Source organism: Nicotiana attenuata, chromosome 8, assembly GCF_001879085.1.
Source record: "Nicotiana attenuata strain UT chromosome 8, NIATTr2, whole genome shotgun sequence".
In the NCBI taxonomy this organism is placed as follows: Eukaryota; Viridiplantae; Streptophyta; class Magnoliopsida; order Solanales; family Solanaceae; genus Nicotiana; species Nicotiana attenuata.
In genome coordinates, this window is record NC_031996.1 from 19,155,990 (window position 1) to 19,170,972 (window position 14,983).

At 36.8% G+C, this 14,983-nt stretch overlaps 1 protein-coding gene across 1 annotated transcript; it reads left to right on the forward strand.

The window, feature by feature from the left end:
- LOC109231019 (lysine--tRNA ligase-like) lies at window positions 258-14,569 on the forward strand. Its single transcript, XM_019396542.1, has 16 exons — window positions 258-481; window positions 786-957; window positions 1,050-1,143; window positions 1,830-1,915; window positions 2,507-2,616; window positions 2,684-2,746; window positions 2,865-2,990; window positions 3,092-3,374; window positions 3,486-3,582; window positions 3,662-3,818; window positions 4,571-4,714; window positions 4,803-4,871; window positions 5,050-5,193; window positions 12,741-12,796; window positions 14,022-14,098; window positions 14,303-14,569. The coding sequence occupies exons 1-16, from the start codon at window positions 350-352 to the stop codon at window positions 14,338-14,340; spliced, it is 1,848 nt and encodes a 615-aa protein (XP_019252087.1). The 5' UTR covers window positions 258-349; the 3' UTR covers window positions 14,341-14,569.

The following is a 14,983-nucleotide window of genomic DNA, read 5'->3' on the forward strand; positions in this document are numbered from 1 at the left end:
GAAGAACACGCAGATGCCATATAGTTAAAGTGGTGTATTATTGATACATTTTTAAAAGGTTTGAGTGTGTAATATTATCCCCGTAGCTAATAGGTGTATAAGAGTAATTTGGGTACATTGCCATTATATGATTGAGGTAAAATATTAGCTTGTAATTTGTACATTGTTACCTGAGACCGTTAATTTTTGTTGTCAACATATTTTACTAGTTTAAGAATAATTTAAATCTTAATTTATTAAAAGGAAAAAAAGACGTATCGCTTAAACCCTAGCCTCCATAAAGCCATATCCCCATTTAAGGTACTCTGTTTCAGCGCAACAGAGTTTAATTCTTCTCGTCGGAGTCAAAATGGAGAACCCAGAAAACAAGGCGAAATCTGAAAACAAGGGGAAGGCTGAAAAGAAAGGGAAATCTGAAAACAAGCCAAGCACTCAGTCTCAAAAGCATGCTGCAGCCGGTGATGAGGACATGGATCCAACGGTGACTCCATTTCCCCTTTTCTATTAACTTTTTGGTTTTTGGTTATGCAGTAATTTTTTTCTGAAAAAAATGTTGTAGATTTTTTTGGGTATAAAAATAGGTCATATTTGTTAGTTTATAAGAATGATAAGGATACAGGGAATTTTTTGTGATATTTTTCCAGTGTTAAAAGTTGACAATAGTGTTTTAAGTGTTAGATTGCTAAAGAGTAAGAGGTGGATATTTGTCAAGTTTTTTCTTTTTGGATATATTCCAAGAAAGCACATCCCAGAATTCTGAAATTAATTGGGGGTTTGGTTTGCAGCAATACTTTGAAAATAGGCTGAAAGCACTTGAGGCTGAGAAGGCAACCGGGAAGAATCCTTACCCACACAAATTCGAACACAAAGTTGAATTGTTGTCTATCCCTGATTATGTGAAGAAATATGGAGTTTTAGAGAGCGGAGCTCATTCCGCTGATGAAGTGTCGTTGGCTGGTAAATATTACAGCATTTTGCTTAGTTTTTTAAAATAAAAAACTTGCGTCTATAATTGTGGTTTTTGTGCTATAATTGTGGTTTTTGTGCAGGAAGGATAATGAATAAACGCGCGTCTTCTGCAAAGCTGCTTTTCTATGATTTACATGGTGGAGGTGCCAAAGTTCAAGTTATGGCAAGTGCGAGGTGGTTATATTACTCTATCATTTTGCTGCTTTCTGGGTTTAATTTATGCCAAGAATAGGTGGATGAGCTTCCAGTGTGCGTGCTCAGTGCTACATACTATATATTTCATATGAACACTTTCTTCTTCATCATCATTAAAGGACTTTGTGGTACTCTATCATATGCTTTCTCTTGGTCAGTATTTGGGGGGGGGGGGGAGATATTTCTCCTTCTTTACATAAATCTCCTTCAATCTTCCTAGAAAAATTACAGCATCTGTTATAGTTCTATTCAGAACTTCGAGGCATCCAGTTCCTCCTGGGATGCATTCTTACAACTTTATATCTTTATCTTAATTGGTCCTTATATTTATTTGAATCTATAACAAAAAAGCCGTAAATGGCCAAGACAACCTAGTAAGTGCCTTTTGGGAATAGTTGTCCGTTGGAGCCAAAGGGAGGTATTTGATCTTTGTTATCCTTTTGTTTTTGTACCATAGGCTATAGATCTAGGAAATGCATAAACCAATATTCTGTAAATGTGATTATAACATGTTTGAAACTTCATGGCTGAATCAGTGGCATCATCAACAGTTTCAGTGCGTTGTTGTGAAATTCTGGTCTTAAGACCCTTGTGTTTGTTGAATTGCTTAAGTGATCAAGTTACTTTTTATCACTGAGAAGTATTACGTTTTGATGTATGTGCAGGGATTCTGAATTGAATGAAGACGCGTTTATTAAATTTCATTCTGGTGTGAAGCGTGGAGATATTGTCGGAATTACTGGGTGTCCAGGTTTGGGATTCGCTAGGTCTTCTTAGTTTATGTCAGATATTCTCTGTGATAGATTTGGTCATGGTGTTAGAAAAACAAGTTTCGCTGGAAGAGAAAAGTTGCTCTCATTATCACTCCTTCACATGCTTAAGCACCATAGATTAATATAGGAGAAAGGTACTGAAAACAAAAAGGTGTTAACTTATCCTGCAATCCCTGAATCTTAGAAAAGTCATTATGGTGGTATCCTGTATTGCTGTACTCTCACGCCTCACTGTTACTTCAGTCATAGGCCAAAAATTTCTAGAATAGCTTAGTTGTACAAAGTTCCTCCTTATAAGAACTCAAAGGACTAGTAAAAAGCTATAAACAGATATCATTTCAGCATTAATGTTGAATATAAAACATTTCTTGTGTTTACGTGCACTTAGGATTCTGGGTTTTGCCATAGTTTCTCACTTCGAATACTATTGTCTGCACCACAATTTCTAGGTGAATATCTTTCTTGACATGGTGTGTAGTTTATGCAAAGATCCCAGGCTGCAGAAGAGGATAATACTGATGTTTGTTTTAGTAATATATTCTTCTAATTCTTCTTACCTCATTCATCAGGAAAGAGTAAACGGGGAGAGCTGAGTATTTTTCCCAAATCATTCGAAGTGTTGTCTCATTGTCTTCATATGATGCCACGGCAGAAAGGTGCCCAGACGGATACGACTAAGGTCAGCTAATTTTTTTTGCATTGTGTCTAAGACCAGTTTAATTGAACGGTATCTGATTGTACTGCAGAAAATTGAAGCATGGGTCCCGGGAAGTGGCCGAAATCCAGATACATATGTTTTGAAAGATCAGGTATGCCTTTATTTTCTTCATAAAGTTTCTTTTGTGAATTGCCTTGCTTTCTTCCTATTTCCTTTTAAAAGATTTTATGCCTCTGTTGTGTTGTGGCTCATTTATTCTTTACGTCCAGGAAACACGATATAGACAGCGTTATTTGGATTTGATGTTGAACTCAGAGATTCGGTACATATTTAAGACCCGAGCAAAGATCATAACTTATATTCGAAGCTTTCTTGATAATCGTGACTTCTTAGAGGTCAGTGTTTATGAAGTTGTTTTACTTTACCTTTTTTCATTTGAGATTACGAGCTTAGCTTGAATAAAATTAGTTAAAATACATAATCCTATTTGTAACAGGTAGAGACCCCCATGATGAACATGATTGCTGGTGGAGCAGCTGCACGCCCATTTGTGACCCACCACAATGATTTGAATATGAGGCTTTTCATGCGTATTGCTCCTGAACTATATCTTAAAGAGCTGGTTGTTGGTGGATTGGATCGTGTCTATGAGATTGGGAAACAATTCAGAAATGAGGGAATTGACTTGACACACAATCCTGAATTCACCACTTGCGAGTTCTATATGGCATATGCGGATTACAATGACTTGATGGATCTAACTGAAAAAATGCTAAGTGGTCAGTACCAAAAAACTGGGATCCAAATATTGTAGTGGAAGCTTATGTATATTTAGTCTTTTCGTTTTATTTATTCTGTTATAGTTTATCTTACTAACTATACATGAACAGGGATGGTGAAGGAACTTACAGGTGGCTATATAATCAAGTATCATGCAAAGGGGCTGGAGAATGACCCCATTGAGATTGACTTCACTCCTCCCTTCAGGTTTGGAAGCTCTTCTATTATGTCGTGTTCTGCTTTTGTTTTCAATGCACCAAGATACTTATGCTGTTTGCTTCTGCAGACGGATTGATATGGTAGAGGAATTGGAGAAGGTTGCAAACTTGAATATACCCAAGGATCTCTCAAGTGTTGAAGCTAACAAATATCTCATAGACGCTTGTGCAAAGCTTGAGATCAAATGTCCTCCTCCTCAAACAACAGCTAGATTACTTGATAAAGTATTTTTTTCCTTATCTCTTCTTGTAGCCAATTCTTACAGATGCAATCTAGAAACTTGTCTTATGTGTCTAGTGCAATATTGTGATGCTCAGGAATCTTTTTCAGTTTCGGGGCTTTGGCTTCAGATGAATAGAGGAAAAGGGTTCTTATGGACGAGGACATCCACTTCTGTTCTCTCCACGAGAACCCCTACATGATGCAGCAGAAGGTTAGGGTAAAGAAAGAGGGAGGGCAGTGTGGAAAAATTAGACCAAAAAAGAAAATGTTTAAAAAAAAAGAGGAATGCGACCTATCATATGTTAGAAGAAATAAATAGAGATGAAAAGGATTGCTGGCATTTTAGTGCTATCTTAGTGTTAATATCCTGCAATATTTGTGTCATTTATTTTGTATTATGTGTTATTGGCAATAGGGATTTTCGTGAATCGTTAAATATGATATCCCTAGTTGGAGCCTCATTGTTAAATTGGTTGTGAATCAATTTGGTGTATGCCTGCTTTTTTGCATCTAACTTTGAGTAATATGTGAATCATTTTGCTGTATGTTTGCCTTTTTGCATATCATCTCCAGAAATGTTTAAAGTTATTTCCTGTTGTACATTTATTGGTGATACTTCAAAAAACATGTATTTATGGGAGTCGGTGTTTTCATTCTTTTGGCACTATATTACTGCTATTTATTACCAGTTTTTTCACCTAAGAAGCTTTCTAACATTGCTAATAATTCTCCTTCTTCTTTGTTGTGAATTCAGCTTGTAGGGCACTTTCTGGAGGAGACATGTGTTAACCCTGCTTTTATCATCAACCATCCAGAGATAATGAGTCCTTTGGCAAAGTGGCATAGATCGAAACCAGGCCTGACAGAACGTTTTGAATTGTTTATTAACAAGCATGAAGTATGTATTCTGTCAAGTCTTTCAAACTGTTTTTAGCACTCCCAATACAAGCTGTAATGTGCTTCTTCTCTGTTAAATAACTTGACAGCTTTGCAATGCATACACTGAATTGAATGACCCTGTTGTCCAACGCCAGCGTTTTGCTGATCAACTCAAGGTATCTGTGGGAAGACTGCATCCTGATTTGGTTGTTGTGTTTGTGCTGTGTTCATCTTGTTGGTATCTGTGGGAAGACTGCATCCTGATTTGGTTGTTGTGTTTGTGCTGTGTTCATCTTGTTGTGTCATTTCTATTATGCGCCACTACTTATTTTAGCATGATTAATGTCAATTCAGGACCGACAATCAGGTGACGATGAAGCTATGGCACTGGATGAGAACTTTTGTACAGCTCTTGAATATGGATTACCTCCTACTGGTGGTTGGGGATTGGGTATTGACCGACTTGCAATGTTGTTAACAGATTCACAAAACATCAAGGTTTGTGCCTTCACTTGTTTTCTTTGTTAGTAAGGAATGACCACTTAGTTCCACTCTATCTCGGAATGTTAAGAGTATCCACTTTGGCTGAGGGAATGGGTTGTTGTTTTGATAACAACTAGGTCGGGAATCCAAACTAGAGTAAGAATTTGAGAAGTAAATGCGGAAGCAATAACAACAAGGAATTGAACAACTAGAATTAAAGAGATGAAAATAAAGGATATGGGAAAAATTCAAGGAAAGAATTTCAAGAACTTCCAAGAACACAAGTTCTATAGCCTTGACAAGATCAAAGTAACAACGTCTTGATTTATGGAAGAAATCAAACGCCTTTACTTAAAAAGCAAATCAAAACAATAGATTTAGATTTTGACCGCTTTACGAGTAACTTGAGACAACAATTAATAACTAGTATTAATCGCCTTCTAAAAAAACCACAAAGGAATCAAAGATATTATAAAAGAGAAGTAATCTTACTACCTTGAACTATGAACTAGTAAAGGTTGAAAGATAAATCTCAAAGCACACGTAACAAAGGTTCAAAAGAACTCCCAAAGTATGATATACTTAATCAATAATGTAGTGTCTTATGAATGAGAAGAACTCCCTATTTATAGGAGTACTAAGGCATAAGAAGTCCTTAAAATTAGGTAGGGTGGTTGCTAAGGCATACAAAGTCATTACAATTAGGTAGGGTGGTTGCGAAAGAGTAAGAAAAGTCATTAAAATTAGGTGGGGGGCGGCCAAGACCCTTTGGGGCAGATTTGGGCCTTAAAACAACTAGTTTTGGTCATTGGTTTGGACTCCAATTGGGATCCTTTTGTACCACCTCCTTTTGGACCTCTTTTAAGCTCATTTTGAGCCAATTTGGTGGACTTCAAGGGCTGATTTGGGTGACCCAATCTTCCTCCTCTTGGACTTCAATTTGAGCCACCAAATAATTGTAAAACTTAGACAATTCTTCTCCTTTGGGCTTGAGCACTTCTTCTATAGTTAGAAGCTTCTTTATTTGCCATTGAAGTCCAGCAACCTTAGTCTGCAGTTCTTTAGCTTGAGATCTTGTAAATGGCCTTCTTGGAACTTCCAAAACTCTATCCTTATCAGTGATGCTGTAATTCCCCTCTTTTTGAAAAGAATTCGTCCCTGAATTCGATCCTACGTTAAACAAAGACAAGTCAGCAACATTGAATGTAACACTTACTTGAAACTCACCAGGAAGGTCCAGCTTGTAAGCATTGTCTCCAATCCTTTCAAGGACTTGAAAGGGGCCATCTCCTCTAGGATGCAGCTTTGACTTCCTTTTGGAAGGAAATCTCTCCTTTCTAAAGTGAATCCAAACTAAATTTCCAGGTTTAAAAATAACTTGTTTTCGACCCTTATTCTTTCTCAAGGCAGTTTGCTCATTTTTCTTCCCAATTGCAACCCTTGTTTGCTCATGAATTTTTTCCATCATCTCAGCCTTTGTCATACCATCAAGATTAGCAATATCATTAGTAGGTAATGGTAATAAATCAAGTGGGTAAAGGGATTAAAGCCATAAACAACCTCAAAAGGAGACATACCTGTAGAAGAATGGATTGTTTTATTGTAAGCAAATTCAATCATAGGTAAGTGATCTTCCCACGAAGTTAATTTACCTTTCAAAACAGCCCTTAACTACTTCAGTTTGTCCATTAGTTTGTGAGTGACACGAAGTAGAAAACAACAATTTAGTACCTAACTTCCCCCAAAATACACGCCAAAAGTGGCTCAAAAACTTAGCATCCCTATCACTAACAATGGTTCTTGGTATACAATGCAATTTGACAACCTCTTTTAGAAAACGATCAGCAACATGTGAAACATCATTAGTCATTAAACAAGAAATAAAACGAGCCATTTTGGAGAACCTATCTACCACAACAAATATACTATCCTTACCATACCTTGTTCTAGGCAAACCTAACACAAAATCCATAGAAATATCAATCCAAGGTGAAGTAGGAACAGGTAATGGCGTGTAAAGACCATGTGGTAACACTTTAGATTTAGCTTGTTTACATTCCAAACACCGTGTGCACATTCTTTCAACATCTTTTCTCATTCCAGGCCAAAAGAAATTTTCAGCAAGTATGTCTAATGTCTTTGGGACTCCAAAGTGTCCCATAAGGCCTCCACAATGTGCTTCCCTTACAAAAACTTCACCTAAAGAGCAATTAGGGATACACAACTTATTTTCCTTAAATAAAAACCCATCTTGGAGGTCAAACCTCTCAAAAGGACCCAACTTACAATCTGCAAAATTTTTGTCAAAATCAACATCATTAGTATAAAGTCCCTTGATTTGATCAAAACCCATCAATTTTTGTAAGACATACCTCCTTGAAAGTGCATCAGCAACAACATTCTCTTTCCCTTGTTTGTAAGAAATTACATAAGGGAAAGTTTCAATGAATTCAACCCACTTAGCATGCCTTCTACTAAGCTTACCTTGACTCTTCAAGTATTTTAAGGATTCATGGTCAGTTTTAATGACAAACTCTCTTGGCCACAAGTAATGTTGCCATGTGGCTAAAGCCCTTACCAAAGCATATAGCTCTTTGTCATAAGTGGAATAGTTCAATGTGGTTCCACTAACTTCTCACTAAAGTAGGCAATAGGTTTAGAATCTTGCATCAAAGCAACACCTATTCCTTTGCCAGAAGCATCACATTCAATTTCAAAAGATTTAGAAAAATCAGGCAATTGTAACAATGGAGCAGAACATAACCTTTCTTTCAACAAGTTAAAAGCATCATCTTGTTCTTTTCCCCATTTAAAAATCTTATCCTTTTTAATAACTTCAGTTAAAGGAGAAGAAATGGTGCTAAAGTCTCTCATAAACCTCCTATAAAAACTAGCAAGTCCATGAAAACTCCTAACTTCAGTTACACTCTTAGGTTTAGGCCTATTGCTTTGATTTTCTCTTCATCAACCTCAACTCCTTTAGAACTAACTATAAAACCCAAGAAAATCACACGATCCACATAAAAAGTACACTTTTTAAGATTAGCAAATAAAAATTGCTTTCTAAGAACTTCAAAAACTTGTTTTAGGTGTTCTACATGCTCTTCTAAAGTGTTAGAAAAGACCAAGATTTCATCGAAGTACACCACAACAAATTTTCCATGAAAATCCTTAGAAACATGATTCATTAATCTCATGAAAGTGCTAGGTGCATTAGTCAAGCCGAAAGGCATAACTAACCACTCATAAAGCCCATATTTGGTCTTAAAAGCAGTTTTCCATTTATCTCCAGGATTCATTCGAATCTGATGGTAACCACTTTTTAGATCAATTTTAGAAAAGATTTTGGATCCATGTAATTGATCCAACATGTCATCAAGACGAGGAATAGGGTGGCCATACTTTACCGTTATCTTGTTGATTGCTCTACAATCCACGCACATCCTCCAAGTTCCATCCTTTTTTGGTACCAATAGGACGGGAACAGAGCAAGGGCTCATGCTCTCTCTCACAAAGCCTTTCTCAAGCAACTCCTCAACTTACCTTTGAAGTTCTTTTGTCTCTTCTGGATTACTCCTATAGGCTGGCCTATTTGGGATTTGTGATCCAGGCACAAAATCAATTTGATGCTCAATGCCACGTAAAGGTGGCAATCCATAAGGAATATCTACTGGAAAGACATCTTCAAAATCCTGCATAAGAGAAGAAATACTACTTGGCAAAGAAGAAGTTAGTAACTCAGAATTAATCAAAGCTTCTTTGTAAGTAAGTAGTATTATGGGCAACCCCTCTTTTCTTGCATTTAAACACTCTTTGGCTTTTATATAGAAACTCTCTTTTTTTTCTTTCCTTAGCCTCTTTCCACTCACCAAGACCTTCTTTTTTTTCACTCGAACCCCTTTTTATCTCTTCTCTCAAATTGCTGCCCTCTCTCTCTTTCTCTCGGCCTCTCTCTTTTTTTCTAATTCTTGGCCTCCTTTCTTTTCTTTTTCCTCAAGCTCACTTTTTATCCCTCCCCTTGGTTTTCCCATTGTTTCTCTTAATCTCTTTTGATCTTCAAACACTTGATAAGGAGATAAATGTGCAGGAGTAAATTTCCTGACATTTAGTTCAAGAGAATATCTATTCTTTCTTCCATCATGAAAAACATTCCTGTCATACTGCCAAGGACGACCCAATAATATATGACAAGCTTGCATAGGTACTATATCACAAAGAATATCATCCTCATATCTACCAACATTAAATGAAATCATACACTGTTTGTTTACCTTTAGTTCACCACTATCATTTAACAATTGGAGTCGGTGTTTCAGGCATGCAAGTCCCAATTTTTCCACAAAGTATGAACTCACCAAATTAGCACAACTACCACTATCAATGATCATGAGCAACCTTTATCCCACACCTAGTATGGAATATATTCTCTCTTTGTTCTTCACCATTGCTTCCCAAATTGATAGTCATAACATGCCATCATTAGGTAGTTCTACATCATCTTCATCACTCACATCTCCCTCTTCTTCTCCCTCACTTTTTTCACTCTCATATCCTCCATCTTCTTTTAGAATGATGTTTCTTCTACTTGGACATTCATGCATCATATGTCCCCTTCCTTTACATTTATGACATTGAATAGAACTAGAAGGTTTAAAAGGTTTAGGGTTAAAGGTTTTACCTCCCTCTTTGTTCTCAAATTTACCTTTTCCCTTGTCTTCTTGAGGTCTAGAAGAACTCTTCATCTCATGATTTGGCCATGGCTTCTTGGACATGGTGCTTGTCCGACCTTTCCACGAGCTAGTTTGCTTTCTTTTATAATGATTTTCTACCTTTATAGACAAATCAACTAACTCATCTATTGTTACATATTGTTGTAATTCTACTACATCAGCTATTTCCTTATTTAAACCATTGAAAAACCTAGCTATTGTGGCCTCTTCTTCCTCCATACAATTAGCTTGGATCATAGCCATATCCATAGCCTTAAAGTACTCATCCACAGACATGGACCCTTGCTTCAATGTTTGAAGACGTTGTTGTAGCTCTCTTTGGAAGTGTGGTGGTACGAATCTCTTCCTCATCACTCTCTTCATCTCAGCCCAAGTAGCAATTTGTGCTCGTCCTTCTTGCAATCTGTCCCTAGTAAGCTTTTTCCACCAAATAGCAGCATAGTCAGAAAACTCAATAACAACAAGTTTAACCTTCTTACCTTCAGAGTAGTTGTGACAATCAAAGATGGCTTCAACCTTTCTCTCCCAATCAAGGTACAAGTCTGGATCCCTTGTTCCGTTGAAAGATGGCATCTTCATATTTATACTACTTGTATTATCATCTTCTACTCTACCTCTTTGTCCCCTCCTATCTCTTCCCACCCTATCAAAATCAATATCATTAAAATCATCTATAAGGTTTTCTTGATTTACAATGGGAGCATGGGGTACATTTCTCCTAGCTTGGGGCTATTGTATCATTTTGATCAGCAATGGTATCCCTCATTTCTTGGAGTTGCAAATTCAACCTTTCAAATTGTTGATGCATAGCTTGCAAGGTAAAATCATTTTTTGCTTTGATTTCGGCTTCTTGGAGAACCCTTCGTTCATCATCACTACCTGTATGCGACATCTTTAATAAAAATAAACTGTATCACACAAATTAGCTTCTTCTTTTTTTCTCTCTCGGAATAACCTTTGAACAAAATACTTTGTAGATTTATAGTTAAACCCAACTTGTATGAAGTTCTTAGTAGTAAAATTCAGATTTTTTTGGGAACAAAAAAAAGAACCAAATCCTAGAACTTTTAGGCTCGGTTGAAACAAGACACGAACAAAAAGGAAAGGATATAAATAAATATGTAGATTAGAAAGAGTAAGAAAATCAAGGATTCCCTCTTCTTGTTTCCTTTGTTAATTTTTTGAAACAAATTAGATACGAAAGATATATCCTGGAGAGCAAGCAATTGTATTTTTTTAAAACTGATTTTGGTTTTTTTTTCTTCTGTTTTTTTTGTTAATTCTTTTTTTTCTTTGCTCTTAGTATTCAAGATATCCCAAGAATTATCAAGAACGAAATCTTGATAGAACCGCTCTGATACCACTTGATAACAACTAGGTCGGGAATCCAAACTAGATTAAGAATTTGAGAAGTAAATGCGGAAGCAATAACAGCAAGGAATTGAACAACTAGAATTAAAGAGATGAAATAAAGGATATGGGAAAAATTCAAGGAAAGAATTCCAAGAACTTCCAAGAACGCAAGTTCTATAGCCTTGACAAGATCAAAGTAACAACGTCTTGATTTATGGAAGAAATTAAACGCCTTTACTTAAAAAGCAAATCAAAACAATAGATTCGGATCTTGACCGCTTTACGAGTAACTTGGGACAACAATTAATAACTAGTATTAATCGCCTTCTAAGAATACCGCAAAAGGAATCAAAGATATCATAAAAGAGAAGTAATCTTACTACCTTGAACTATGAACTAGTAAAGGTTGAAAGATAAATCTCAAAGCACAAGTAACAAAGGTCAAAAGAACTCTCAAAGTATGATATAGGCATAAAAAGTCCTTAAAATTAGGTAGGGTGGTTGCTAAGGCATACAAAGTCATTACAATTAGGTAGGGTGGTTGCTAAAGAGTAAAAAAGTCATTAAAATTAGGTGGGGAGCGGCCAAGACCCTTTGGGGCAGATTTGGGCCTTAAAACAACTAGTTTGGCCATTGGTTTGGACTCCAATTGGGCTCCTTTTGTAACACCTCCTTTTGGACCTCTTTTAAGCTTATTTTGAGCCCATTTGGTGGACTTCAGGGGCTGATTTGGGCGACCCAATCTTCCTCCTCACTTCAATTTGAGCCACCAAATAATTGTAAAAACTAGACAATTCTTCTCCTTTGGGCTTGAGCACTTCTTCTATAGTTAGAAGCTTCTTTATTTGCCATTGAAGTCCAACAACCTTAGTCTGCAATTCTTTAGCTTGAGATCTTGTAAATGGCCTTCTTGGAACTTCCAAAACTCTATCCTTTCAGTGATGCTATCATGTTTCCTATTAGGACTTAGACAATCCTCACCTCATGAGACTGAGTTAAGCCCAATGTATATTTTTTTTGGCGCGGTATCAAAGCCAGAGCCAGAATAATGGGTGTTCTTGGTTTATCCAATGGTGGGTCACCATGCTGTCCCTGTTCCAGATGTCCAACTCTAGGCATCTGGGGAGCTTACAATATCTGACATTGGTTCAGAAAATGGATTGTCTCGTTATACGATTTCAGACAATTCTCACCTTATGAGCTAGCTTTTGGGGTTTAGTTAGGATGAAATGGCCATTCAGTTCCAATTAATTCTTTTGATGTTCTGTTTCACATCTATTTCTAAATGGATGGAGAGGAGGCATTCGGAGAACAGGCCACTAGGGTAGGGCTGGTCATTTACCAGCTTAGTGTTATCTTTGCATTTTCGCTCACTCTCCTTTTATTGTCATTTCGTTTTGAGGAAGCTAGTGTTTCCTATCATTTAAATTAGATACTGAAATCTTTTTTTTCTTTCCCTTGTTATAATTTGTTCAACAGGAAGTTCTACTCTTTCCAGCCATGAAACCACAGGATGAGCCACCTTCCAAGGAAAGGTAAATATTTGCTCCATTCTGTCCTTTGAATGATATTTGCGGACATTAGTGTGATATTAAACCTAGTAAACTGATAGATCAACTGAATATCTTTAGTCTTGGTAGGTGGAGTTACTTCCCGTGTGCAATAGTCGAGGCGCATGAAAGCTGCGCTGGACAACACTATCATAGATTGTAAATAATATCCATGTTAATGAATATTGACCAAGCAATGGCTTTGGGTGACCTACTTTTGAGGAATCTTTTCAAAATAATTCACTAGGTTGTTCTTGGTGGTGCTAAATCGTGGTCTCCGCTTAGCTGTAGGAAACAAGAAAAATTTGCTTATAAATTTCGGTTATAATCTTATGTTTGAGCAAGGGTTAGCTGCCAGTGAAACATATTTAAAATTCTCATAGATAAATATTTTTCATTACGTTATGCATGTGAAGTTGAGTCTCTATTTGGTGGAATAATATTGATAACTAAGAGAAGAATGAATGATGCTAGAAGCTCTTAAAATCCCTCGGTGACTCCTCTAAAGCTGCTTTGAGAGTTGAATTGTCAGACGAAGCACAGGTTTTAAAAGCAGCTTGATGATATATCCTTAAAAGAGCGGGTTACATGATATTGCATTGTTAAGTGGCAAGGGATTTGTGGGGGAATTCTTACGTCTTTTATAAATTGGACAATGCCCTGAACTGTGGTTTGATGCTTGCTTGGCATGAGTTGGGAGCTTTGAAAGAAAAGCTATAAACACCTCTTCTTGTTCCTGATAATCGAGAAAAGCCGGAGGGCCCGCGGCAAATGGTTCAAAACTCGGTGGATAATGGGCCTTCCCCTTTATCCATATCAAAATATCAAGCTTTTGTCTGCGGCAAGGTTCAAGCTGCCAAAACCTTTTTTCCCTTTTATTATAGTGGAGAAATAGGTTGTGTTCTGAATAGGTGGTGTTCTGAAGGGGTTGCTTTTTCAAGATATAATCTAAGTTAACTTGCTGTGTACTTTGTAGCCTTGGTGGAAAGTAGAAAATGCAGAAACTATACGGTTTTCACAGGTTTTTTAAAGTCTGTGTTGCGACTTTGTGGAATAGAATATAATGTCATCATTCGACGGTCTAAAAAGAGCAAGAATGAAATGTTCCATAAAGAGGCTTATTGCATTTCTAAGACATATCTCATGTGCTTTTCCATTCAACTATTTATTACATTCACACATTTTATTGAGTTTTCTTTTCTCCATCCAGCAATAAAAAGCCTCAGGAGGAATCTGCCAAGCTTCACGATGGACAAGCAAAACCTCAGGATGGACCTACAACACAAGGTAGATAAATCTGGTAGACTGGTAGATAATGCCTGACTTCCTTTTTTCCCGTTTGACTGTCAAGGCTGGGAAGCCTATGAGCGTTTTCGTTTTTGCCTCTGCATGTAGTCATAACTTTTCGTGTCCTCACTTCAGCTTTTGGCATGCGTAAATTTGTGTCTTCAGGAGAGAACTACCTACTAACGTGCTCATGCATTGGTACAGATGTGGAAAAGCAGGTGTCACAGCTCACAATGAAGTGAAGATCATATACTTGGCGTTGAGTTTCTGCTGCTGCTGGAGTAGCTTCTTTTTGCACTATCTTTTTGACGTTTTGATTTATGATAATTGTCAATTGTATGGCAAATGCTAGCCTTAATTTGTTAGTATTGGAAACTTTTGTCATATACCATTGGGCAATGGAGATGGTTATATTCATCAAATCCTTTTAGATGTAATGTGCGCTCTATTATTATGTCTTCTTTTATTCCATATGTGCTGTGTTCTTAATTCCATGTCTTCTTTTATTCCATATGTGCTGTTCTTAGAAAGTGATGATGCTATCCTGCTTCTGTTCTTAATTCTGTTAATGTTTTTTTAAGTTTATAACCATAGTGATATGGATAAAACATCAAAGGCGCTAGAAAGAGGTTGTAATAGGTAATAAGCTACAAAGAAAAAAAAAAATTCAAAACTCATCCAGGTCTATTGATGTGGTCGCTATTCGTACTTTCTTTTGGCTCTCGGTTTGGAGTCTTCTATTAGTGCTCTAACTCATAGGTTTGGTCATGGATTTTTTTTTTACAGGTTAATTCTTCAACTAAAGACCAAATCCAAGTAAACTTGCTTCAAACCTTCCAAGTAACTTCAGACAAGTGGTCTTAGGTTTGGTCATGGATTTTTGTA

Bases quoted from the DNA above. Each gene is read 5' to 3' on its own strand.
- LOC109231019 (XM_019396542.1), top strand. From the start codon at position 350: ATGGAGAACCCAGAAAACAAGGCGAAATCTGAAAACAAGGGGAAGGCT. The intron at 958-1,049 runs GTAAATATTACA...GTTTTTGTGCAG, and splicing joins TGATGAAGTGTCGTTGGCTG to GAAGGATAATGAATAAACGC. The intron at 2,991-3,091 runs GTCAGTGTTTAT...TATTTGTAACAG, and splicing joins ATAATCGTGACTTCTTAGAG to GTAGAGACCCCCATGATGAA.